We start from the raw sequence: 26054 nt of genomic DNA, 5'->3' as shown, positions 1-26054 counted from the left end.
CTACCACTGAGAATAGTCTAGAACCATCCTCTCTGGAACCACCTCTCAGGTAGTTGAAACATCCTTCTTGTAGTGTGGGGCCCAAAACTGGACACAGTACTCCAGATGAGGCCTCACCAATGTTGAATAGAGGGGGACGATCCCATCCCTCGATCTGCTCGCTATGCCCCTACTTATACATCCCAAAATGCCATTGGCCTTCTTGGCAACAAGGGCACACTGCTGACTCATATCCAGCTTCTCGTCCACTGTCACCCCTAGGTCCTTTTCCGCAGAACTGCTGCCTAGCCATTCGGTCCCTAGTCTGTAGCTGTGCATTGGGTTCTTCCGTCCTAAGTGCAGGACCCTGCACTTATCCTTATTGAAGTAGCACCGATTTAGCCCAGTAGTGAAGACAAAGCCCTAAGATACTGGGTAGCACCTGGCTATGGGACATTTTGAAAACCAGTCTTGAGGATGAAAAATAGAATGGTCCAGTAGTTACAGTACAAGGCTGGGACATGGAAAACCTGGCTTCAGTTCTCTACTCTACAACAGGTTTCCTGTGTGACCTTGCACTTATTCTCTTTGTGTCTCTTTTTCTCATCTATAAAATGGGCATAATAGCACTGCCCCACCTCCCAGGAGAGCTTGGAGGGCAAGTTTGTTTGAGACTGTACGGTGCAAGATAGACTGACAGTTTGGAATTGGTCTCAGAGATGGTTTAGCAAGCCAGTGACGGAGACAGAGGATGAAAGTGATATAGCCTTGTCTCCTATAGCATGAGACTCATATGGCTTCCCAAGAGCAAGGACTTCATGAAGCCTTCCAGTAGTTAGGGAATTACAATAGCTAATATAGGAATTATCTAAGGTGCCATTCAGTAACAACAATGGTTTCAAGTGGAGGTAAGTACGAAGTCTTACAACATCCCTGAGACAATGACAGCCAGTTTTACAAGTAAGAAAGGGTGTAGGCAGTGATATTAAGTTTAGTTCATGGTACATTTCAATATTATGTTTATCGAATCAGTGCTTGCGAGAGGTGCCAGGGAGACAGCATTGAGACTGAGAACAGCTTCAACACAGGTAGCAGCTGTGCAAGCATCCCCTGTTCCCTCCCAACCACCACTTGGTCCACGCACCCCAGCCACGGCACAGAGGAAACACCTCTAGGGGGAGGGAGAGCGTCGGTAGGATACCTGAGTCCTCGTTCAGTCCTTGGCCTTTCTGACATTGCCAATATGGGTACAGAATTGCAATGGTGTGTTTTTGTCATGTAGGTATCTACCCACTAGAAACTGAATCCCAGCAACAAATCCCCCATTAGATGGTAAATTTCAGTCACTATCAACCTGAGCTGGGCTTCAATCAAAGACCTAGAAGTCTCTCACCTGAGCCGTCAGCTCCCTGAAGGCCAGGGGCTTTAAAGTCCATCTCAGAAAATATACCTATCATGCAAGATGATATTTCACTTCTTATATGGAGAAGCATGAGGCCCTATGAAGCATCGAGTGGCAATGAAATACTATCCTAATAATGATTCCAGGACCTTACCATAGAATCAAACCATAAGCTAGTCTTCTGGGCCTCCTGGGCGTCCTTTACAAGGCGTGTAGGTAGTTTGGTTTCTGTTCCCCCTCCCCCTTCTTAATGCTCTTCCCCACATCCTCTGCGAAAATGTAATTTTGTATAAATTATTGTGTAGCACCTTTTCTGTGCATTCCCATGCTCAATTTTTGGCAGTGCATCATACAGAAAGAACAAAATTCATAAACCTGCACAGTTCAATATAAAAGATCCAGACCTTAGGAAAAGGTGCAAATTGAAAGCAGGCTCCATAGAACACAGGAAAACTCATTTCAAATGACACCTAAAGCTGGAACTCATTCTCAGAAGGCTGAGTGGGGGTGGGGAGGATGGAGCAAGAACTGCTTGTTTCCTATAGAAAACCGGAGAGGGGAGTGGAGTGTTTATTGCGCACTCCAGCTACGCAACCCCCACATACTGGGGTCGCAAGGGACAGTTCTGCCTTGTAGCCACACACCCAAATCGAGTCTTAAAGTTTCTCTTCTTTTATAGCTGAGTCATTTATGTATAACAGGCATCCCTTGTGGCTGGCCAGCCAGCCTGTTGTCCCACTGAAGTTTTCCCCTAGGAACTCCCATATTGAATCACATAGTCCAGTAGCCAGTTTCCAAAGGTGGCCAGTACCAGATACTTCAGAGGAAGGTGCAACAAGCCCTGCAGGAGGTAGTTATGGAATAACCTGCCCACAGAGAAAGTTTCTCCCTAGAAAGAGGGGAACGATGTGGTAAGGGTGCTACCCAAGTCCCAGGTACTAGCCTCAGACTCCGGAGATCCCACTTCATTTCCCTACCCTGCTGCAGACCTTCCAGAGGCACTTAGGGCTAGATTCCAAAAAGGACATAGGTGTCGAACCTCTACTTTAGGAGCCTAACTCCCAGAATCAGGCCCCACTGGGATTCACGAAACACCTGCACAGTGCTGCTGCTGAACCTGGGAGGCACCTAAACCCGCTCAGCATCTAAATGTTAGCAGTAAAATGTCCCCAGGGCACTCTGTTTCTGCCTCTGGGTATGTGCACTGAAGCTCCACGTCAGGTCCAGACACCTAAGCCTCAGAGTGACGCACGACCCAGGGACAGATGGGAGTTCCACTACCTAACTCCCCTGATGCAGTAGCCGCATTCAGAACCCACTGACCACAAGGGGCCCCTATAGACAAGCTTACATGGGAGAAGGATGATGACCACCCCATTACTTTTAGGCCAGTGGTTAGGGTCATCACCCGAGATGTGAGAGACCCCTGGTTCATGCCCCCTCTCCGCTTGAGGGACAGAAGAGATCTGCCACCTTTCAGGAGAGTGCCCTAACCGTGGGGTATATGGAATAGTCTGATCAGGGCTTCCTCAGTCTCTCCTGTTGAAGTTGTTGATAATTAAAAAAAGAAAAAAAAGCATTGGAGCAGGGGGTTGAGATCCTGAGTCTGCCACCTCCCAGGTGAATGCTCTAATCACTAGGCTACAGAGTCATTCTCTCTCTTTTTCTGCTTCTTTCATTTTATTCACAGTAGAGCAGCATCAACAGGAGATGCTGAAAGAGACTCACACCAGACTAGCCCTAGTGGCTGGGGACTTACCTGGGAGGTGGCAGATCCCTGTTCAGACTCCTTCTCTCCCTTATGTGGAGGGGGGCACTTGAACCAGTGGTCTTCAGCATCCTAGGTCAGCTCCCCAGCCACTGGGCTAAAAGTTTTGAGGCATGTTTTCCTCCTTGAAACAGCAGAGGCACCTAACTCCAGGAGAATCCCATTCTATGGTGATCTCTCCCCCTGCATTGTACAGGAAGCCTAGGCACCTAACCCAGGCTTTGTGAATCCCAGTGATTTTCTAGGTGCCTACAAGTTAGGTGTGGCAATGCTCAGCATCACCCTACCTAAGTTCCCTTGTAAATCTAGCCCTTAGTTTCTCCCAGCCTCAGTTTACCATCTGTCAAATGGGGATAATAGCAGTTCCTTATCTCAGAGGGATGCTGTGAGGAGAAATATATTAAAGGTTGTTAGGTGCTCAGATTCTGTGGTAATGAGCATATAAGTACCTAAGATAAATAGAGAAAGATTCTCTCTAACCTCATTAACTCGAGGTTGGGCGATACCTGAATCATGAGGGTTTCCAAAAGCATCTATTTTAAATCCTCAGTACTACCACTCTGGATGTTCCTCTTATCCATAAAACTATCCATTAAGAGAAGAAGCCATTAAAGACACTCAGTATGACATAAACAACAATATTCATTGCATTTCATCTTTGTACTTGTGGTTAGAATTTAGATAGGAATAATTGAAAAGTCTAAATACATATTAGACTATGCCACACACTGACACTAGCCTTCCAATTTGTGCTGTATGCTGACGGAGAAGGGGAAATTAACTTCCAATGACTTTCTTGCCACAAAGTGGGATTCCCTCTCACTCCACACCACCACATGTAGCCCCACTCCTAACCTTAACTCATGCTTTAACAAGCTCTCTCACCTGCCCACTTCTGACTGACAGAGTAATTAAGATGATTTCCCAGGGGATATCCTCCAAGGGAAAGAAAACTCACAGCAAAATTGGAGATAATTGCTCACGACATCGAATCTTTAGATTTAACATTAGATTTTCCACAGGTTGAAGGATGCTCTCTCTCTCTTTTCAATAAGTAGTAAACTCCTCCTGTCCCACTACAATTGTGAGGAAGGGATCTGGGGCTATCAGTGTCTTAGAGAACACAATTTTAACTATCACAGACACCCAGAGTGCTTGCCTGGTGACTATGAGTCTTGAAGGTTCCTGAGGAAAATCCTCCCACACACACTAAAATTATATTTATTGCATTGGACAACACCTGGATAAAAATAAGGACTTTAAATAGGTATGAATGTATCCAAACAGTTGGAAATGTCTTTTGTTACTTGCACATGGCAGAAAAACACAGTAGAGGAGAATTTTTGCATGTGCACCCCAGCCGCATGGGCCAGTGATTAGAGCAGGTGACAAGGAGGCAGCCCTCTCTGATCTATCGTCAGCTCTTTCACTGACTCAATGCCTGACCTTAGGCAAGTTACTTAGGGTTCAATTGTGTTCGTCAAATACATTATTCCAGGGGTTCTCAAACTTCATTGCGCTGCAACCCCCTTCTGACAACAAAAATTACTACAAGACCCCAGGAGCGGGGACCGAAGCCTGAGCCTGCCTGAGCCCGCCCCCCAGGTGGCAGGGTGGGGGTGAAAGTCGAAGCCCAAGGGTTTCAGTCTCAGGCAGGGAGCCTGTAGTCTTAAGCCCCAGTGCCCAGGACTGAAGCCCTTGGGCTTCAGCTTCAGCCCCAGGTGATGAGGCTCAGACCTCAGCTTTGGCCCCAGACCCTAGCAAGTCTGAGCCAGCCCTGGTGATCCCATTAAAACGGGGTTGCGACCCACTTTGGGGTCCCAACCCATAGTTTGAGAACTGCTGCATCATTCACTTGGCTTACCCATTTTACAGGAGCATTTGAGGCTTATAACTTGTGGCATGACCCTCTGATGAAGGTGATAAAAACCTGAAGTATTCATATTATTCACTGATTTTACAGGCGCTGACCATTTAGGATGACCTATTGAAAAATCATTGTGAGGCTCCTAAGTGACAAGCTCTGGCATTCCAGCCCAGTCAGACAATCAGTTGGCTACTGAGCTAACTTTATAGAAGGAGTTAAACTCAGGTCTCCAGAGGATACAAGTCAGATCACCAACATCTTGTGCCACAGAGAACTTTGTGTGCCATGAGAACTCCTTAAAATGTATGAAAATGACCCAGGCAATCTTATTTCTGCCTCCATGTATGCATTGCAATACAATCTTCAATGACATGATCATATGCTGTTTTTTCCAGCACAGGTCATCAGCAGAGTTTCAACCCAGAATCCTCTGCAAAAATGTAATGTAATTGCTTATCAGTCACACCACAGACCTCTACCTCTTGAGCTAAATCAGTAACTGACAATGATGACGATGATGTTAGGGTTCTCATTCTTAAATTCTTAGTTGATTTTTTTGAATAAGGTACTGTACTAGGTTTGCTATATACTTAACAGCATGTATGGGATTTCCTTTTTTGGGGGGGTACAGAGATATGTAATGCTTGTATCCTTGTTTTCCGTTCTTTCTTTCATACAAAAAAATCAATACAATTTAATTCAAAAATATATAGATGATTTTTTTCTGATAAAAAATTTCTACCTCTGATCCCCTCTTTTCAGATGAGATAGGACAGGAAATTAAATTAATCTTGCCTTACAAGCACTGCACACTTTGCCTGAAGCCAAAATGCCTTCTGTTCAAAGTCCCACCCCAGGGTCACTGTTGAAATGAGGTCAGGAGAGGTCATCCTGACGCTAGTGTTTGTGGAACATGGAACTGATCCAAACTGAACTAAGCAGATTCTCTCTCAGGTTGCCTTCTACTCTGACATTTTATGTGGTGTGAAAATGTTTTTCAGAAGGGCTTGACGTACAGCTATGGAGAGGGAGTGCTGGTTTCTAGCAATGGAGATGGTGGAGAGTCAGCAACTACAATCTGAAACATAACTGCTCAGGGCTTTATCAGGCCAACATCAAGACTGTCACTCTTTCCAACAGTTCCACTGGCTTATTTACTGTAATGGACTGTCACAGCAACACACTCAATTAGCGTGCCAGACAGGAAAGAGAAGTCAGCTTCTAGGGCAAATCAGGCCTAACCCAAAGCCCACTGATCTTTAATCGTTTGACTGGGTCTTGGATCAGGCTCATCGGTTGCGTAGCTGCCTGTACACCTGCAATGAGCAGTGAAACACAGTAACCTCGGGTTTTTTCTCTCTAGGAGATGTAGCAGGGCCAGCATAAAGGAGACATTGGGCCTGCTTCTCAGTTACTCCATTCTTGCACTTGGGACAGGGACACAAGATGTGGGACAATACTGGCTTTAAACCCACATATTCTGGGCTCACAGAAGGCACCCAGGGCTGCACCTACTTATACTTGGCTTCCTACTGCCCCAGAAGGGTCCAGGGCAGTGGAGAATGGCTATATTGCAGTGAATTCTGGTTATAACCCAAGAAACCACTATGCTGTGGGCTGGAAGCTCACTAGCTGGGAGGCCCTTCCATGGGGGATGTTCTCATCCACTCTCTTGCTCCCGACCCTCCCACCACCCTAAGGTCCCTTTATGTTACCAAGGTTGTGTAAAAAGGCTTTAGCGGAATGGAGACACAAGCTCATTGTCCTAAACTGTTCAATATTGTTGCTGTGAGCTGCTAAGTTATGTATGTTGCACCTCAGAGGTGTTCGCACCTCTAATCATTTAAAAATGGTGATAAGCCCCTGCCACTGAAGTAACTCCTGTATACCATCATTTGCAAACCGTTTAGAGATTGGAAGGTGCTATACAAACATAAGTTATTACAAATAATTCATTTGAAAAGAGCAATACTCCACTGAACCAGGGAAAGAATCCTTTTTCTTGCAGAATGCTGCAAGAGATTATGTTAACAATTCAACATTAATTGTCACTTATACCTTATTTGTAATAACATTGTGCTCACAAAAAAACCCTGCTATGTTCCCTCTGGAGCACCTTAAAGTTCAGCAAAGATTAAAAGAAATCTTCATCTTTGTAATGACAGCTGAAGTGCCCTGTGCTACCTTCTTTATCTAAATGTCATGGCTATAGATACTAGGTCCACCTCCAACATGCCAAGAGCTTATCTACATGCCTTTGAAGAGTTTGCCTGGACTCTTTTTGTTTTTTAAATGAATGAGCCTCATTCAAACAAACAGGTAGAAAAAGTCCCCTAATAGTGCCTTTGTCTAAGATTTGTTGGTTAATATTTCATCTCTTCCTCTTAGATTTGCGGCAAGAAGATGAGCACAATGCATTTCTCTAACACATTAGCACTAGTAAGACATACTTAAGGAAAAGATGGTTTCCTGATGAACAAAATAGAGCTTTTATTATGAAAATTATAGAAAAGAGGTTAATATTGAGAAGAGTGAAGCAGTCAGGCCAAATTCTGTATGGGTTACAGTGACAGAAATCCACTGCAGAATCTGGAGGTACTCCAGATTTACACTGGCATAACTGACATGTGAATCCACTAAGGAGCTACTAATCAATATTTTTTTAAAGTCTTAATACAAGTTTTAAGCAAGAAATTGAGGCTTTGCAACTGTTCTGCCTAATCTCTCCTGAAATACTGAGAGCTCAAATGTCGTTTTTGAGGAGAGACCTATATGGTACTTTCAGGGCACCAAACCATTGAACAAACAGTCAGATGGCTGGAACAGCATAGAGTTTTTTAATTTTTTGAAAACAAACTGATGTGCATTGTGGGCCTCGAGAGCTGCCAGAGAAGGGGCATTTATAACTGATGAAAAAAATCAGGGAGACTTAGATCACTCCTCTCCCTAAATGCCTGGGAAGAGAGAATCAAACTGAACTTTGATATTTCAGAATGAAATTAACATATAATCTCTCCCTGATTTAATACAGTCCAGATCCTAATAGTGGTTTAGAGGAAGATTTTCAAAGCTGTCTAGTAATTTTACATGGCTTAATTTTGGAGTGCTGAATTTAAGGCACCTTAAAGATGCCTGATTTTCAAAGGGCAGGTGATTAATGCTTTATGAAAATGCCCCTTTAAGGCATCTTTGAGCCCCTCAAATCAAGGCACCTAAAATTACTAGTCACTTGAAAATCTTGTTAGCTATTTGATTAAATTGACATTTTCTATTTAATATTTTATGTCGTACAATTTTAAAAAATTAATTATATAACACCACAAATTGCATACGCAGCCCTCAACAAGGGGCTACAGTTGCTGTTTCCTGGTTCATGTCAGCAGACCTCAGCAGAGGAGAGGTTACAAGTACAACGTGTAATCAACCAAAGCTAGAACATAAACCGAGTGTACAAAATTAAACAAGCCTTGCATTACGTGCTGTAGCTCACCCTGAAGCCGGACAACCAAGGGAAGTGAAATCCCAAAGGCTGGGCCTGGTTCAGAAGAGTTTTACTCCCCAAAAAGCTGACAGTCAGAATATCCCAGTAAAATGTAATCGGCATAACTGGGGTTCCAATCAAGAAGTGCTGTCGGGTAACTGGGTGCCCAGACTGTTTAGCATTTAAAGGTAATCTGCAATGTCTTTAGTTGCATTTGTATGCAAAAAACAAGCCAGTGACTAGACCAAGTGTTATGTACTGTATCTTGCTCCACTCAGGAAGTAGCTAACTACTTTCTGCAATGACTGGAGCTTCCAAGTATACAGCTAAGGCAGCCCAGAGCAGAACACATTACTGCAGTCTGGGATACAGAGGACTAAAGTGTGGTGATTGTCACAGGGTCCTCATCAGGACAGTCACAGCTTCTATGTCACTCATCAGCAGCTAGTCACACTCCCAAAGCAATATGCAAAGTGGGCCTTATTCTTAGGGTTGCTGGGCATCCGGTTTTCAACCAGAATGCCCAGTCAAAAAGGGATCCTGGTGGCTCCGGTCGGCATAGCTGACCGGGCCGCTAAAAGTCCAGATGGCCACAGAGGCTGGCTCTACACGGCTCCCGGCAGGGGCCGGCACGTCTCTCCAGCTCCTAGGTGCAGGGGCAGCCAGGAGACTCCGCGCACTGCCCCCGCACCGAGTGCCGGCTCCACAGCTCCCATTGGCTGGGAACTGTGGTCAATGGGAGCTGTGGGGGCTGCACCTGTGGTTGGGGGCAGTGCACTGAGCCTTCTGGCTGCCCCTGCACCTAGGAGCCAAAGGGACATGCGGGCCCCTTCCAGGAGCCACTTGAAGTAAGCCCTGCCCGGAGCCCTCACCCCCTCCTGCACCCCAACCTCCTGTCCCAGCCCTGAGCCGCCTCCCACACACAAACTCCCTCCCAGAGCCCACAACCCATACTCACTCCCTCTGCTCCCTCCAGCCCCCTGAACCCCTCATCTCCAGCCCCGAGTCCTCACCCCTAGACAGAGCCCTCACCCCCTCCTGCACCTTAACCCCCTACCCCAACCCAGAGCCCCCTCCCACGCTCTGAACCCCTCGGCCCCACCCTGGTGCCCCCTCCTGTACCCCAAATCCCTCATTCCCAGCCCCACCCCAGAGCCTGCACCCCCAGCTGGAGCCCTCACCCCTCCTGTTCCCCAACCCTGTCAAAATGAGCGAGTGAGTGAGTGTGGGGGAGAGTGAGCCATGGAGGGAGGGGGGATGGATTGAGTGGGGGCAGGACCTCAGAGAAGGGGCGGGACAAGGCTATTCAGTTTTTTGCAGTCAGAAAGTTGGCAACCCTACTTATTCTGCTCTCAGCTACTGGATCATTGCAAGCCCAGAGCAGAACAAAGGAGGCTTAAAGAGGTGAAGTGACTCAAGATCTTGGGTTCAGATAAACAGAGTAAAACCAAGTGACAATGAGTCCCCCAAGCATAGAGCATCAGAAGGAAAAACAAGGAAGGCATGACTTGAGGATTTTGTAAAGCACCAAAGAGATCAGCTGGGACACAAGCTGAATATATGTTCAGAAAGTCAAGGCAGTAGAGAAAAGAGGCCAGAGATTACCCTGCACCATTGCCCTGCACCTTGTGTAGCTATTTACACCAGTGCAGAGTGCTGCAAACACTACAAACCAGAGCTGTAGCAGATTTTGCACTGGTGAAAATGACTACAGAAGGTGCTGGGCCATGGCTTATAGCTCAGGGAGCAGGTGGACATAAGCTTAGGGCAGTAGGATAAGATTAGTCCATGGAGAGCTTTGAAAAAGAGGCAGGCAAATCTGACGTGGAAAACTACATTACCAAAAGAATGCAAAGTGAAGCAGATCTCTCTGAACATAACACACGCAGGTGGGGTTTTTCCTCTGGAGAACAAAAAATGCTCTTAGGTTGTCATATAATTACCTACACATACACAGAAAACCTCCCATTGCTTGTAGAACTATTGCAATGACATACTAGGTATATTTAGTCCAAAAGCCCATAAGGCTTATATTACTATTTGCTCACTGAAATTTCAAGTCCACGTATTTATATTAAGATCAACTAGAGCATATGGGATGGGACACATACCATGGAGTGTTTTTGTTTTATTTTTGTTTTGGTAATTCTACTGAACAGAGCATTTTCTCTCCCTTAGTGTTAATATATACTTGGTGGGTAAAACTATGTGAAAACGGAGCTTGGAGAAAAAAACATCCCTGGTGATCTACAATGCTGGACCACATTTACGAAGCATTTTGATGAACACCAGCAACCCACGTGATATAATTATTGTTGCTATTAGACTGTTACTTATGTCAAATTTGTTTCTTTTGTAGCTCCAGCGGAGAAAGCCGCACAGTATTTTAGGATTACAGCACCCTAGAGACCTTATCAAATGTAATGGCAGCTGCAACACGTACAGGAACGAGGCAGTAACTCACTGCAGTTATAACACCAAAACTAGATGTTAAATAATTTAACGCGAGATTCCATACTTGATTTGAAAACGAGAAACGCGGGATACTAAACATCCCAGACTGCATGTAATAAAAATGAAGTGTAGGTAAATCAAAGGGACTGTTACCATATGCTCCCTCTTCTCTTATCTCCAGATAATATTTAGTTTATCTCATATTCTTTGGATAACCGTGGAGAAAATTTAAGTACCTCAGATTAGGATATGTCTTCATGGAAAATGAGACACACAGGGACAAGTTTTGCCATCAGCCAAAGAGGAATTGTGATAGGCTGTTATTGTAATAGGATTAACATATACATATTATCACATATTGGCTTCAGTGAGAGCCACACAGATGCAGCTGAAAGCCGAATTTGGCCCATAGACTCCCTTAATAATCGGCCAGATTTCAGACTACAGTCTGTTATAGCAGTGTAAATCCAGAACTCCTTCAAGGGTGCAGGATTATGCCCCAAAAGTATAAGTGGTAAAAAATCGTAAGAAACCCCATCTTGGCAAATTTTCTTCCCCAGCAATAAGCACAAAGTACTAGAAATCTCAGGACAAAGCCTGGCTACATTTTCACTGAATTTGGGGACTAAAAAGATTTGCCTAGTTTGGATCCAGACTTCTCCAAGACTTTCCAAGTTTGCCCACCCCTATTTTTGACCTGGGTGGATGGAAAAATATCCTGAATTCTCCAATATACATTCAATTGACAAAATGTAGTATTCATGGATTTAAGGTAGGGGTTCTCAAACTTCATTGCACCGTGAGCCCCTTCTAACAACAAAAATTACTGCAGGACCCCAGGACGGGGGACCTAAGCCTGATCCCAGCCTACCCTGGGCAGGGGGGGCAAAGCCAAAGCCCCATCTCCCCAGGCCAGGGGGCCAAAGCCGAAGCCCAAGGGCTTCAGCCCCAAGCAGGGGGCTTGTAACCTGAGCCCTGCTGCCCACGGCTGAAGCCCTTGGACTCGGGCTTTGGCCCCGAGCCCCATTAAAATGGGGTCGTGACCCACTTTGCAGTCTGTAGCAGGGAGCTGGTGCAGAAGCACCTAATTAGCCCCTGCTCAGTTAGCTCCAATCAGGGGAAACAGATTGGGGCTGATGGAAAAGGCCTGATGCCGGCTTGAGGATTGGCAACACCCTGCTGGCCTGACAAGCCAAGGGCGATAAAGGTTGGGAGGGAGCCAGAAGGCCAGGGGCAGCCAGGGAGAAGTCAGTCAGGGAGGGAGGGAATCGGAGGCCTCCTAGCTGAAGGCTGACTCTGCCTGTAAAGGAGGGGACTAATCCTGTCAGGCTCGTATATAGATAGATACTAGTGGTGGGATAACCTTAAATAAATAAAGACACGGGATGTTGCACAACCTTGAAGCCTCTGAGCCTTATTGGGGGCAGCAAATGGGCACCAGGAAGAAGGGCAGGTCATGGACCCTGTTACACATCCCAACCCACAGTTTGAGAACCGCTGATTTAAACAGAAATAGAGTCGCTTTATAGCTTTAACTGTCATCTATTTCAGGTACCTATGGCACTCACTTTTGTAGCATCTGAGCCTCTCACAATCTTTAATGTATTTATCCTCATGACACTCCGATGAGGTAGGGAGTTGCTATCTTTCCCATTTTACAGCTGGGGAACTGTGGTGCACAGAGACTAAATGACTTGTCCAAGGTCACACGGGCAATACAAAAACTCAAATCTGTCCTTACCATTGTCTAGATTGGAGGAAATAAACTCATCTAGACAGTACCGTGATATCATCTAGAAAGTCACATTCAAGTATACCCATTTATTTTTGCTTTATTCCATCTGACTTCCTGCAGTCACGAAAGCTCTGGACTTTGTTTTACTTTTGAAAACTTCTTTTTGTCACTATGCTGGTTAATATGTAAATGAAATCTAAAATATTAGGAATGCCTTATTCAGCATGTTGATTTCCTTATTAAATATTACTCATGCCTGTTTTGCCACTCACTTTTAGGAGTAAGATCAAGCATTATAATGAGGAGGAAGAGGAGGAAGTGAGCTCCTATTGGCAAATAATTCCTCTTTATCTTTGCATGTTTAACAGTGCTAAATATGCAGAATGGATAACAGTTAAATATTGAACTCTTATCAAGTTGTTTGCTTCTGGAGTTCTTTTAGAAATTTTTCAGACTCTATATACATATTGTTTAATTACTCATAAAAATCAGAGATCTGATCCCATGAATGCAAAGGTGGCCATGTTAATTAACTTGAGATTCCATGCTTTTGTGATCCTGATAGTTTTACATGGATCATGAAATAGTGTTAATAAAGCTAACTTACTGTGACAGGTGTAATTTCACGGCTTAAGGAGACACTTGTGCAAGTGACAAACTTAACGGGATGCCTGAACATTTCTTTATATAAGTTTTGAAATATATCACTCTTTTGTTTTGAGAGGTTTTGGCACTAAAAGCTTATCATAACAGGATTAACATATAAATATTATCAGAGCCAGCAGGATGTTTTTGAATGAATATTAACAGCAAATATTATGAGTCTGTATCAGAATAACTAATTAAACACAGCTGTCAAATATCATTTGACGTTTTCAGTGCCCTGTTTATTACAGGCTGGTGACAACATTCCTGATTAATGGAGACACAACCATAAGGTCCCCCCCACTCCTCGATTCTTCACATTCACCCTCATGCAAGTGTAAATTTATAACAAACTAAATCATGACCTCTATGATTAGTAGATGAGTTTGATACCTGTAACATCTGTACAGTCCTTACATTGTACAACCCTCTATTTAAATTCCCTCCATTTCCACCTAAACCACAAGAAAAAAGCTTATAGAAATAACTTTCTCTATGAATGAATCAGTGACTCAGAAATGCTTTGACTTGGGAAACGCTGAAAATTGATTGAAGCATCAAGTTGTGCCATCCTTCGGTTTCTCTTTTGGGTTTCTGTTTCATTATTCATCGTATATTATCTGCCCAAATAAACATGACGAACTCTGTGTCTGAGCACATACTGGGCAGCAGAAACTTTTTACAGGTTTAGAGTTGCCCTATATGCAACTTGAAGCTGAGCATTTCTGCTTCCCTAAACAGGGCTGCCACAAGAAGGAAGAATGCTTGGAACTCAGGAGACCTGAATCCAAATCCCTGCTCCACCACAGACTTCCGGTCTGACTTGTCGCAGCAGTGTATATCCAGAACTCCTTCAGTGATGCAAAATTATGCCCCAAAAGCACAAGTGACAAAACTGTCTCGCTCAACAATGAGCACAAAGTAGTAGAAATCTCAGGGCAGTGTTCTGTTGAGGTCTGTATTATAGTATCTGTGTTGGAGGGAGGGGAAGGAAAGTTTTAGCCACCACACAAGAAATTAAGTCTAACAAGGAAGCTTTAATTAGCTGTAAAATTGTGGTCCAGACATTAGGTAAATATGCTGATTTCAGTGTTAAGACACTTAACCATTTAAATGATAGATCTGATAAATTTGGTAAAATTCTTTAATCAGAATTTAAAAACAAGTGGACAGTTATTTTCTTAGAATCCTCTTTAAAATGCATCATAAGAATTGATTATTTTTAGCACTCATTTGATCACTCAGTTATTTTGAGGGTGTAATTCTAGTCCAGTACTGAGTCTAATTTGCTAATTTGATCTTGATTTGATTGTTGTCATGCTCCATTTTTAGTTTAGTGGTAGTAGTAGGTTAGCTTTGGTGATATGTTTTCTTGATTTATAAGTGTTTTAATTAAATTCAAAATAGATACTGAGTTACGTTTCTTACAATAAGCAGCCTGGGTCCAGAACCTTTGAGGATCTGGCGTGGATACCACCTAGTCAACCTAAAAGCCTGACTAGCTCCCCCTAATTAATCTTTGTTCTCATCTGCCTTGGATAACTAAAGCCCCAACCAGCAATGAACTCTACATGGGCACAGACTTGATAATAATGATGCTCTGCTGGGATACAGGGGTCTGCTCATGCAGAGCTTATTGCAGGACTGGAGCCTAAATCACATTACTACCATATTTGCAGTACTACTAAGTCATTCCCTATAGTCAGCATGTGGAAGGATAGGGAAGATACTTCAATTACTGGTTAACCTTATGTAATGATCTAATGAAAACTGGCACATTTTAAGGGCAGGCACTGAATGCTTAGGCTTAGGAGAACACTGAAATGGAATAAGTAGCCAAATGTTGTTCCATCCTTGATAACACACTACATTTTACCATTACTGAAAGAGAAGCAAGGAAATGATAGAATCATAGAATATCAGAGTTGGAAGGGACCTCAGGAGGTCATCTAGTCCAACCCCCTGCTCAAAGCAGGACCAGTCCCCAATTTTTGCCCCAGCTCCCTAAATGGCCCCCTCAAGGATTGAACTGACAACCCTGGGCTTAGCAGGCCAATGCTCAAACCACTGAGCTACCCCTCCCCCCATGCTGCGCTGCACTGCACTGCATTGCAGAAATGCTGTGCTGCACTGCAGAACACAGCCCCCAAAAATGGAAGGGTAGATGGTGGGAGATAATTCACTATCATAATTGCTTTGGGCCTGATCCGAAGCCCACCGAAATGAATGAAAAGACTCTCATTGACTTCAGTGAACGTTGAATTAGGCCTTTTAAGAAGCTTTCTGATTCTTTTATTGAGGAAAAGGCTGTGACCTTGGGCATATACAGATTCCTTCCCCAGCCACTAAAATTCAGCCAGCTATGAGATGATATATGGCTTAGGGGAGGAAGTGGAGGATACCATATCAGCGGGGCTGTGGGGGGGATTTTGAAATTGAATTCTAGTGTGTGGGGGGAAACAGATTTATGTCTGGAAAGTAAAGGAAGCCCCCTTCCCCTCCTTCCTATATTCCAGACCCACGAAGCTTCCCGTTTATCTAGAGGTAAAGAGGGTTTTCATTAAAACGGGCCAAATCTTGCACCCTGTGCAAACCCAATACATTTTAATGGCATTTCACAGCAGGTAAATCACTTCAGAATCTGACCATCATATTCATCATGCAAGTTTAATAGTAACAATAATTAATATAACAAATCTCTAGCCAGTTAGCTCCTTACCAACATGATCTCCCCTCTCCACGCTTACCCAGGAACAGTGAATGAAGTGAAACAAAAAGGTATCAAACATTTATTCTTAAAAACACTCAACTGTGATTAGAAACTGGAACAACTGCTATCAAATATTGTTTTTGGAGTCAGTGTCCTACCTAAGTTATTTTATCACGTGAACTTAAGATCTGAATATCACTTCTCTGAATGTGGATTAAAAATTCACTGACAAAAACATAGGTTGAAGCCTGGTATGTGTTTCTTAGTTCCTTCTCAAAAGCTAAGGATACAAATTGAAGACTGTAATTAACAAGCCACTAATATAATGCCTGACCAGTTCAGAAGCAAATAATTTTAAAAGACTAAACAACCTGGCTGAACTAAATTCAGAGAGATGAGGAAAGTCCTTTTAAACACTGTGAAATTAACATTTCCTGGTAGTTTTCATTTCATTTAGGCAATCAAAATGGATTTAGAGTATATACAGTACAGTAAGCAGAATATTTTAAACTAAAGACAGCATCAGTTTTTCCATTTATACACTTACTGTGTGTATTTAGAAACTATAATAAAAGTTTTATTAATTACCATAGCAAAGCAGATACATCTGTTTTGAAAAAGCAAAATTATCTCATTTACAAAATGTAAAACTATTGTAAATGACCTACCTGTTTTCCGAGGTAGCAGATTTCCTCTGACAAACAATGACAGCTGGTGCATATTTCCCAGTATAATCCACGCTCTCTCTAATGTCCCATAAGTATGGGCTGCTGGCTCTTACGCTGAAAATATTCACACCTTTCTTCACCTTTGCCCTAAGAGGAACAAGAGAATATGTCAACAATTAGATACAGAATTTCATTTCCAAGCTGTTACATGGATCTTCATTTTTTTTCTCATTACTGGTCCTCTGGAGATGCTGCAGCTCATTACAGATGGACCACATTGGTAAGAGGTAAAGTATAATGGAATTAAACCTCCCCATAGTTTAAAGGAACCATGTCAAGATAATAATGTTAGTGATATAATGGTAAATAGATCTGTATTTACATTTTCTTCCCATAATACATTAGATCGCTAAAACCAAAAGAATTTTAAAGCTCTGCTACAATTGGTCACCATTTATACTACTTGATTGTAAGTTTCTCTGTGTCATTTTGACAGTGAAACTAGCCTACTCAATTATGCTTTTGGCCCTCATTGGTTCTACAGGCCGTGATCCTGCAAACTCTTAGGCACGTGCTTATCTTTACACAAATGGGTTGTCCAGTTTCAATGGGACTACTTACATGCACAAAGTTAAGTAAGCACACAAAATTATGCCTGTACCTGTTTGCAAGATTGTGGCTTGTTTGCAAGACGGTGATGGGAGTGGTTAAGACTAGAAAGACTTGGCTAGAAAGAGAGACAGAGACACATTTCCTGGTTCTTATGCAGTATCCCAATGCAGCTGATTTGAGGTTACCAGTGCTGCAGCGAAAATAGTTAATTTAGTAATCTGTTTTCTTTCTTTTGCTTTTTAATTTCCGATTTTGTAACCCCTAATTCTTTCTTCTTTCCCCGCCCCCCCCCCCGCCCACAAAAACACCTAAATGTGTGCACTAAGCCACATTGGCATTGCCCCTTTTTACTCCAGCTTTATTTAATGCTGGTGAATTGGGAGTTTCCAGTGATGTCATATTTTGGCTTTCAAAGCTTTGGTTTTTTTTAAATAAAAAACATTTCGGTCAAATATCCCAACACATGAGATGTCACGAGATGCCAGTTTAATTACAAATTAAATATACAAAATCTCATATACAAATTACATTCAGCATGCTGGCAAGTCCTTCATTAAGAAAACAAACGGAATGTGAGTGATACCTTTTGCAAACACAGAGATGTCATTAACGGTAGAAAGCATTACTGGCTCTCCCTGTCTACAAGATTTCCTATGGAATCTTTTAAGAACAGATTCCTGACAAAGTAAAAAGGGGCATGGGATTCCTTCTACAGACTGGAGGCGATAGGTGGTATCTATTTTATTCTTCTGATAGCACAATGGTAGCTATTACTATTTAGCAATTTCCTTAGCTAATCAGTAGGAATTATGATGCGGAGACCAGATAATTTGTGCTCGGAGTCTTCTATGCCAATTTCACAGTATGTTGCATCGTACGCAGGGTGCACTGTCCGTTCATAGTTACAAAGATCCCTCAGGAAGACGGACCAATGGCCTGATCAGAGCTTGGGGAATTAACTTGCAGGCCAGGTAGGTTTACTAGAGAGCGTGTGCCAGAGAAAGAAAAACAAGGCAAGATGGATGGAAACTGATGCCAGTCTGCAACTTCAGCTAGTCCCAATGACTGTACTGATGGGAAATTTCTCTCCCTGCTCTGCCTACTTTCTGTCCCACCAGTGAGAACTAACGGAAGGCCCACATGGGAGTTAGGAGCCGAAATGTTGTTCATGATCTGGGCCTAAATGATTTCATTGGGTGTTGTGGGTGCTCAGCACCTCTCGGGATCAGGCAGCTGTGACTATGAATTCACACATTCACACTGCCATTCGCACGCCTGGTGCAGCTTTCCAGAGTGGTCATCTAAACTGTACTGCTAATTATAGCATGCCAGTGTGGGATTAGGACATTATGAAGGGACTCATATGGGAAAATTGGTCTGCATCATTGCTGCCCCACACCTAGCACAGTCATTGACACCAGTACAAAATGGGTATGAATCTACATAAGGCACTTATATGTGCAGATACACCCCATTACCATAGTAAGCACTTCACAACACCCTGTGAGGCAAGGAAGTGCTGTTTACCCCATTTTGCAGTTGGGAAACGGATGCACAGAAATGCTAAACAACTTGTCCGAGGTCACACAGAAAACCTCTGGCAGTGCAGGTGCTTGAACCCAGGTCTGCCACATCCTAGGCTAGCACCCTAACTATTAGCCAGACCATCTTTCCTCTCTAGCATACTAGTAGCCTTTTACATCCACAGTTCACTGGTGTAAATTCTCCTTTACACTGCCTTAGTGTAAATGAGAATTGGACCCAATGTCTCAGTTCTGCTAAAGAAATGGCCACAGACTTAGAAGGAATCTTCTGTTTCCATAGAAAAACAATTTTAAAAGTACCAAAAAATACAGCTGCAACCACTACCTCTCTCCTTTGTTATCTTCTAGCTGCATTTCTTTAAGAGATGGTGTGGTGTAGCAAAGCAGCAGGATGGACACACAAACAGAGAGACAACTTGAGCTTGTTTACCCTTGACATTCGCTTCTGATGTTTCAACACAAACCGGGGCTCTTGCATGCCTTCCTGGAGTAATTGCAGTCTAAGGCTGAGAATTTCTTTAAAAGGGTTTTGATAAGGTCTAATTTAGTCATCTCTTACAAGCCCTAAACCTTTAATTTTACTGAAAACAATAATAGAACTAGATTGTTGTTTTCTGCAGAATTAGAGGTTACTAGCTCCTTTTGGTGCAGTCAGTTATACATGCTCCTGTAATTACCACCGAAGCTTTGACTCCAACAAAAGCCAGTTTCATTCATTTTTCTCAGCTGCGTCCTCCTATTTTGTTTGCCAATATTGCACTGCAGAATTCTCTTCACCCAATTTACCTTGGCACTTACACTTAATTACAAAGGAGTGACCTGGAAGAGATTGGGTTAATGCCAACAAAAAGGTACATTATTTATCAACAAACAGACCTAAAAGTGAAGCTACTTGAAGTTTTTATATGACTGTTGTCAGGCTTCAATTTACTTCTTCCAAATCTTTTTTTAAATTTGTGTCTGACTGCCATGGTTACAAGGCAAGCTGTGTTTTAGACCCCTTTGCAGCCCCTCTTGAATGCACCCCACAGGCATCTCTTCCTGCATCTCTCTCAGGGGAAAAAAACCCACACTTCAACCACATTTGGACTGGATCTGTGGGTTGCAGCCCCCCCGTAACACAACAGGCCCAAAGGTATTTGAAATCTGCAAGAAAACTTCTCTCTGGGAGCCTGTGACCCACTGGGGTTGACATGATCCCAAAACAACTTCAAAACAAACGTATTGTTTATTCACCCAGAGATATATAAAAAGCAGAGAAATAGTCAAAACAACAAACGTTTATGCTCATCGGTTCTCACCTACACTTTATCCCTTCCTTGTAAGTTTCTGATAAATTCCATTCAGCCCAGACCCCTTACTTTTGGGCTGGGAAAAACACACTGCTCTGCCACATTCTTTCGTTATGGTGTGTCTAAACTGCTTTGTCAACCTGGGTGATTGGCAACCGGGTCTGAGCACCTAGGTTAGCCGAGCCCAGGTGAGAGCATCCCCGCTGCAAAGCTCTACCCAGGTTACTGTGTCCTCTCTGTTTCCGCACTCACCCAAGTGCATCTGGGAGCATTTCCTGTTGTTCTTTGTGCTCAGATACTTTAGGATATTTTCCAGGTCAGTTGTGGGAGAACTTATCTGTCCGTCAGTGGAAATCATGGGATGGCATGGGAGCACTATCAGCACTCAAGAGATTTTGCCCGCAACCTCATTGCAAAAAGGATAGCTTACAGCCTGAGTTAAGACGGAGACTGGGTTCTAACCCTCACTCCCATCTTGGTAAACTAGCTTGGTCTTAAAGCACTTCCTAGGCTGGGTCAGAGGTTTGTCTGTGTGGATGGTAGGTGGGCTTTTGCCAATACCTGGGAAAGAACCCAGATTAACTGTGCAGTGAAGATGAACCTCCAACAGCTGCTGCCAATTCCCCACTCTTTCCTCTCTAAGCAGGAGCCTTAAACTGCTTAGTGTCCCTTTGATCTTAGGCTGTGACCTTGGAAAAATAAGCCTCTTAATCTGGTAGATATTTCCCCCCTTGTTTTCCTAAGGATACTGTATTTTATCTCATTATTTCATTTCCTGTTTGTTTACCCCTAACATCCTCCTTTGATTTAACTCCATGCAGACGGGCAGAATAGCGTCAAGCAATTAAACTGAGGTAAATATGACATTTTAAACACAGTACAGCTATCTCCTTCATTTGCCACATTGACTCACAGTTCTCAGCATGTCGAGCGGAAGACAGAGTCAGGGACCACATGACAAGCACATTTAGTCACTCACTGCAGACTTCATAAGCTTGGTCTACACTACAGAGTTAGGTCAATGTAAAGTAGCTTACGTTGACCTAATTATGTCAGTGTCTTCACTACAGCCTTGCTTCCACCGATGTAAGTGCCCTACTACACTGACATCATAACTCCACCCCCACGAGAGGCGTAGGGCTTATGTTGGTGTAGTTAGGGCAACGCAGTGTGCGTACAGACCAGGGGTCGGCAACCTTTCAGAAATGGTGTGCCGAATCTTCATTTATTCACTCTAATTTAAGGTTTCGTGTGCCAGTCATACATTCTAACGTTTTTAGAAGGTCTCTCTCTATATAGTATATTATATAACTAAACTATTGTATGTGAAGTAAACAAGGTTTTTAAAATGTTTTAGAGGCTTCATTTAAAATTAAATTAAAATGCAGATCTTATCAGTTTAGTACAGTGGTTCTTAACCTGTGGTACGTGCCCCCCTGGGGGTCCGAGATGCCCTTTCTGGGGGTGCAAGACAGGCGAGATTTTTTTAGAAGGTAAATCATCGAAAACACAAATTAAGCACAGGCACCTAAATACAACTACTTTGTTTCATTAAACCTATGTATTTATTAACATTATACATTTTTTTACCGATTACTGTAATATACGAAGTTTTTAAGTTTTCAAGTTTTTAAGCTAATTGTAGTGTAATTTTTGATAAGGGCTGCAGAGTGCTGGGCCCAGGCCAGGAGCAGAGCCCTGGACTGGCTGCCGGTACCCCAAGCCGGCAGAAGGGCTGAGCAGGGCCGGAGGCCCGGACCCCGGTTGGAACCCCAGACCAGCAGCGAGGTGAGCGAGGCAGGTGGCTGGTATCCCAGGCCTGCAGCAGGCTGAGCGGAGCTGATGGCCGGGACCCCGGCTGGCAAGGGGCCGGTGGCTGGAACCCCAGACCACCAGTGGGCTGAGCTAGGTGGTGGACAGAACCCCAGACTGGCAGCGGCTCACCAGCTGCTGGTCTGGGGTTCTGCCGGCTCCTGCCAGCCGGGGTCCTGGCCGCCAGCCCCGCTCAGCCTGCTGCCGGTCGGGGGTTCCGTTCACCCAGGCCGGCAGCAGGCTGAGCGGGGCTGGCAGCCAGGACCCCAGCTGGCAGCAGCGTACCAGTAAAAATCAGCTTGCATGCCACAGGTTGCCGACCCCTGGTATAGACACTGCATTAGTTACATTGGGTGTCACTGCATTAGTTACACTGTCATTCTTGTCAATTTCATGGCTCCATGCTGGAACCGTGACATTGACAAGAAAGTCGGGATGTCGTCAAGGTGGGTGGGGGGCTCCAGCTAGAGCCCTGCTGCCCCCGGGCTCCCTGCTCCCAGCCAGGCTGTGCCCGCCCTGCTCCTCACTCAGAGCCTGGCTGCCTCCTAGGCTCCCAGCCAGGTTGTGCTGGCCCTGCTCCCCACTCGGAGCCCGGCTGCCTCCCAGGCTCCCCGCTCCCAGCCAGGCTGTACCCACCCAGCTTCCAGCTCCTCACTGCCACTGGAGCTGCTGCCTGGAGGCTCCCCACAGAGAGCCCTGGTACTGCCCAGAGGCTCCTGGCTCCCTCTCCCCACTGCTGGGAATCTTCCAACCCCCCCCACCCCCCCAACCCCCCCTGCAGGATCTCAGCTCCCCACCACCCACCTGGTTTTACTAATATACGGGGGGGGGGGGTAATCAAGAGAGAGACCGACCGACCAGCCAAAGACATGCCCCTGCTCCTCAGCTCTGCATGTTCAATAACCATTTAGTCAAGAGAAGTTCCTACCATCTATCCATATATTTTTCTGTGCTTTGTATCATTGTTTGCTTTATATACACTACAGCATGTTGTTTACTCCTAGTCTGCAGCTATGAAACCTTCGTAGAGCTTACCATCTTCTTCACAAATCAGTCCACATAAGCAACGCACTTGGGAGAATTCACTCACTGGAAACGTGTGAGTGCTGGCAGGGTGCAAGGCAAGAGAGGAAGAAGGTATAGCGGGAACTCCCTGAGCTGATACATCACTCCTGAAATCAAACACGTTTTCCTAAGTACATAAAGACCGTGATTTCCCAATTCCATCTCATGACCCACTAAACACCAGGTTTACTTCAGTGATAAAAAGAGGCTTCAAATCATGCAATTAAAATGCCGGAGCTGCCCCTTTTCATTTATCAAAGTATCTGTTTTAACATCTCCCAGTTTTCTTTGTAGTTTACAACCAGTTAGCACTTAGCTTTCAGCCTGTGTCATTACTGCAGGCTGGTAATGGTTGTAAAATTGTTGCTTAAGTGTTGTATAAAAAGGATCAGCTGGCTGGTGAAAAACAAGTGGTACAGCATGAGTGCTGCTAAATGCCCTGGTACAATGTCAACCCAGCATTGGGTCTGAAACACCCAGGGGAAATTTAAAAAAAAAAATTAAAAAAAAAAAAAAGAGAGAGAGAGAGAATTCACTCTCCAGTAAAAGGAGATCAAAGACATGTTGTGCTTATGGCAGATATTCTGACTCTGACCAGGACTGTCCTGTCTGTGACCCCTGAAGGGATTCTGCCTGCAACACGCTGACATCCTGCTACTGCTCGCTCTCCTCCCCCTGAAAAAAAACCACCAAAACATTTCTGAAAAAAGAGGTTTCAAATCTGTGAAATTGATTCTGGTCTTTGATTACTGCAGGTGCTCAAGGGGAAGACGTGTAGAAAACTTTCTTAGGAAAGGAAGCTACACTCTCTATGTATGGAGTGCCTGTTAGCTGATGTGCTTCCACGAGCTATCGCCTCATCTGGGGCGTCTGTTATAGTGCAATGGACAAATGTGTGTCAGAGTGGGTGGGGTGGGGGTCGATTTTCAAAAGCACAAAGTACCCGACTCCCACTGACTTTCGGGAGTCTTCCCTTGGTGTCTTTGGAAGAGTGATGGGTTGCAGGTTCCTTTAAAGTCTCTAAACACACAGTAAGGTTTCTCAAAAGTCTTGTGAAACCATCCTTGGGTATTCATAACCATTTAATAAAGGACTCAAGGGGTCTGGTTTTTTGTCTGTTGTACTTATCGCTCAGATAGTTCCAGGATATAGTACTGAACTGTCCAAAGCAGTATCTGACTCCAAGAGAGGAGTTCCCCTCCTTTCTAGTGACAGCTGGAGGCACATGGGTGAGGGGCCTTTACCAGTCCATTCAGGTTTTTAAGGCCCAGCAGTCTGAATGGCTGGTCAGCCAAGCCAGCGGATGATAGCAGTTTGAGTGGTCCATTGGAAGCACCCAACAGGCTAGACGTGAATGGGGACAGGGTGGGGGGTTTGACCCAGTTAAAAGGAAGGGCTGGGTTAGTAAACTGAAGGCTTTGGATAGTCGCAGCTGAGAGTGGAGGAAAGTAGCAACTTGAGCCAGCAGTTAAATGCCCCCCCGGAAGCCACCTTGAGAGCATTCGGGGTCTAACACGTGCCAAGTGACATACTAAATGACCTACTGCAGGATGGTGGCTGTGGGGGAGTTGCTGATACTAGCCTTTTTTTCCCTTTCAAATAGTATCATTTCTTGCTCAAGCCCTGAACGATACTAGAGATGGAAAAGCCCTAGCTACTCTATTCCCCCCCACTAAAGCAGGGTGACTCTTACTATAGGTTTTTTTTTTGTTTTTTTTTGGTGCTCTATTAAGTCTACATTTTAAGAGGCGGTGCGATCTGGAGCAGCAAATCTCAGACTTTGGCCCCTGGGCCATCAAGTGTTCAGCAGAGCCCTTCTAGGTATAATGCTAATTAAACAGCTTGTGTCTTTACATCAGAACCACTTAATCAGAAAGTGCTTCTCTAGTTGGACTTTTTTTTATTTTACAGTAATGGAGCTGAGACCACACCGTCGAGCCAGACCTCTGGATAAGAAGAAACCTAGCAAACAATTGAATAGTGTTGAGATGGGAAAGAACCTCAAAAAGAGAGTGCCAGACAGACAGCGTAGGTGCGTCAGGGACAAAGCCAACTGAAAGGTTCACAGTGAAATCAGAAACAAGAGGAAGAGTGAGATGGGTTGCAGGTTCCTTTAAACCCTCTAAACACACACTAAGGTTTCTCCAAAGTCTCATAAACCCATCCTTGGGATGGAGGGAACTTCTCTATCTGCTTTAAGGTGCTGCTCCTAATAGTTAAAGCCTTCAAAGGACTAGGGCCTACCTATGTATGGGACCACCTGTTCCCTCACCATAACTGCTAGGGGTGAGTCTCTCTGAATCTGGGATATTCCCAATGGGCGGCTGTCTACCACAGAAGGTGTCGGAGTATAGCCATCTTTGAAGACCTCTCTCTTTGCACAAGCCTTTTCCTAATATTGTTGGTAGCAGACTACACTGGCTGTATTTCTGCCATAGGCAGAACTGATCAAGTTATCCAGTGCAAATCAATAATGCAATGAGAAGTGGTTGGAAAGTGTGTTGTTCTCTTGGTATTTGTACTTTTAATTACATGTATAACATCTAAACCATACAGTGATGGGAACTTTATACATTCTTAAAGGACAAATTCTGCCTGATTTACCCCCCATGGTTTTGCTTGCGTGGGGCTAATTCAGAGCAGAACATGGTCTTCACATAGATGTATGCCTTCGCATAGAAATCATGCAAAACCATGCAAAAAAAACCTCTTCCAGGTAGAGCACCACCATTTTCAGTGAGTTTCACATTGAGACTTATTTGAGTTTAAAGACAGACCTTAAGAAGCACAAAAACTGTGTGGGTCAGGATAGATGCAGGATAGATGAGCCTCTGAGAAGTGAAATCCCCAAGGAGAGGATTTTCTTATTAGGAACTACCTTCATATTTGAGGGTCTTTCCATAGGAGTGCAGGGTTGCCTCCATGCAGCACCCCTTTGAACAAATAAAACTGGAATGTCCCCGCAGCACTTCTGAAAACCAGGCCAGTTTTTGGGCAGAGCCTTAATAAGGATCAAGGAG

General features: G+C 44.2%; 1 protein-coding gene across 1 annotated transcript in view; it reads right to left on the bottom strand.

Annotated features, from left to right (window-relative positions):
* Nucleotides 1–26054, bottom strand: part of LOC144275825 (transmembrane protein 132D-like) — a 314361-nt gene that overhangs the window by 205664 nt on the left and 82643 nt on the right. The window contains exon 3 of the mRNA XM_077835355.1: nt 16710–16856. Within this exon, the coding sequence (XP_077691481.1) occupies nt 16710–16856 (147 nt within the window). The remainder of the gene's footprint in view (nt 1–16709; nt 16857–26054) is intronic.

The sequence above is a fragment of the Eretmochelys imbricata genome, chromosome 15 (assembly GCF_965152235.1).
Source record: "Eretmochelys imbricata isolate rEreImb1 chromosome 15, rEreImb1.hap1, whole genome shotgun sequence".
Classification (NCBI taxonomy): Eukaryota; Metazoa; Chordata; order Testudines; family Cheloniidae; genus Eretmochelys; species Eretmochelys imbricata.
The sequence above is the reverse complement of the archived record's forward strand: the minus strand, read 5'-3'. Positions and strand labels throughout refer to the sequence as shown.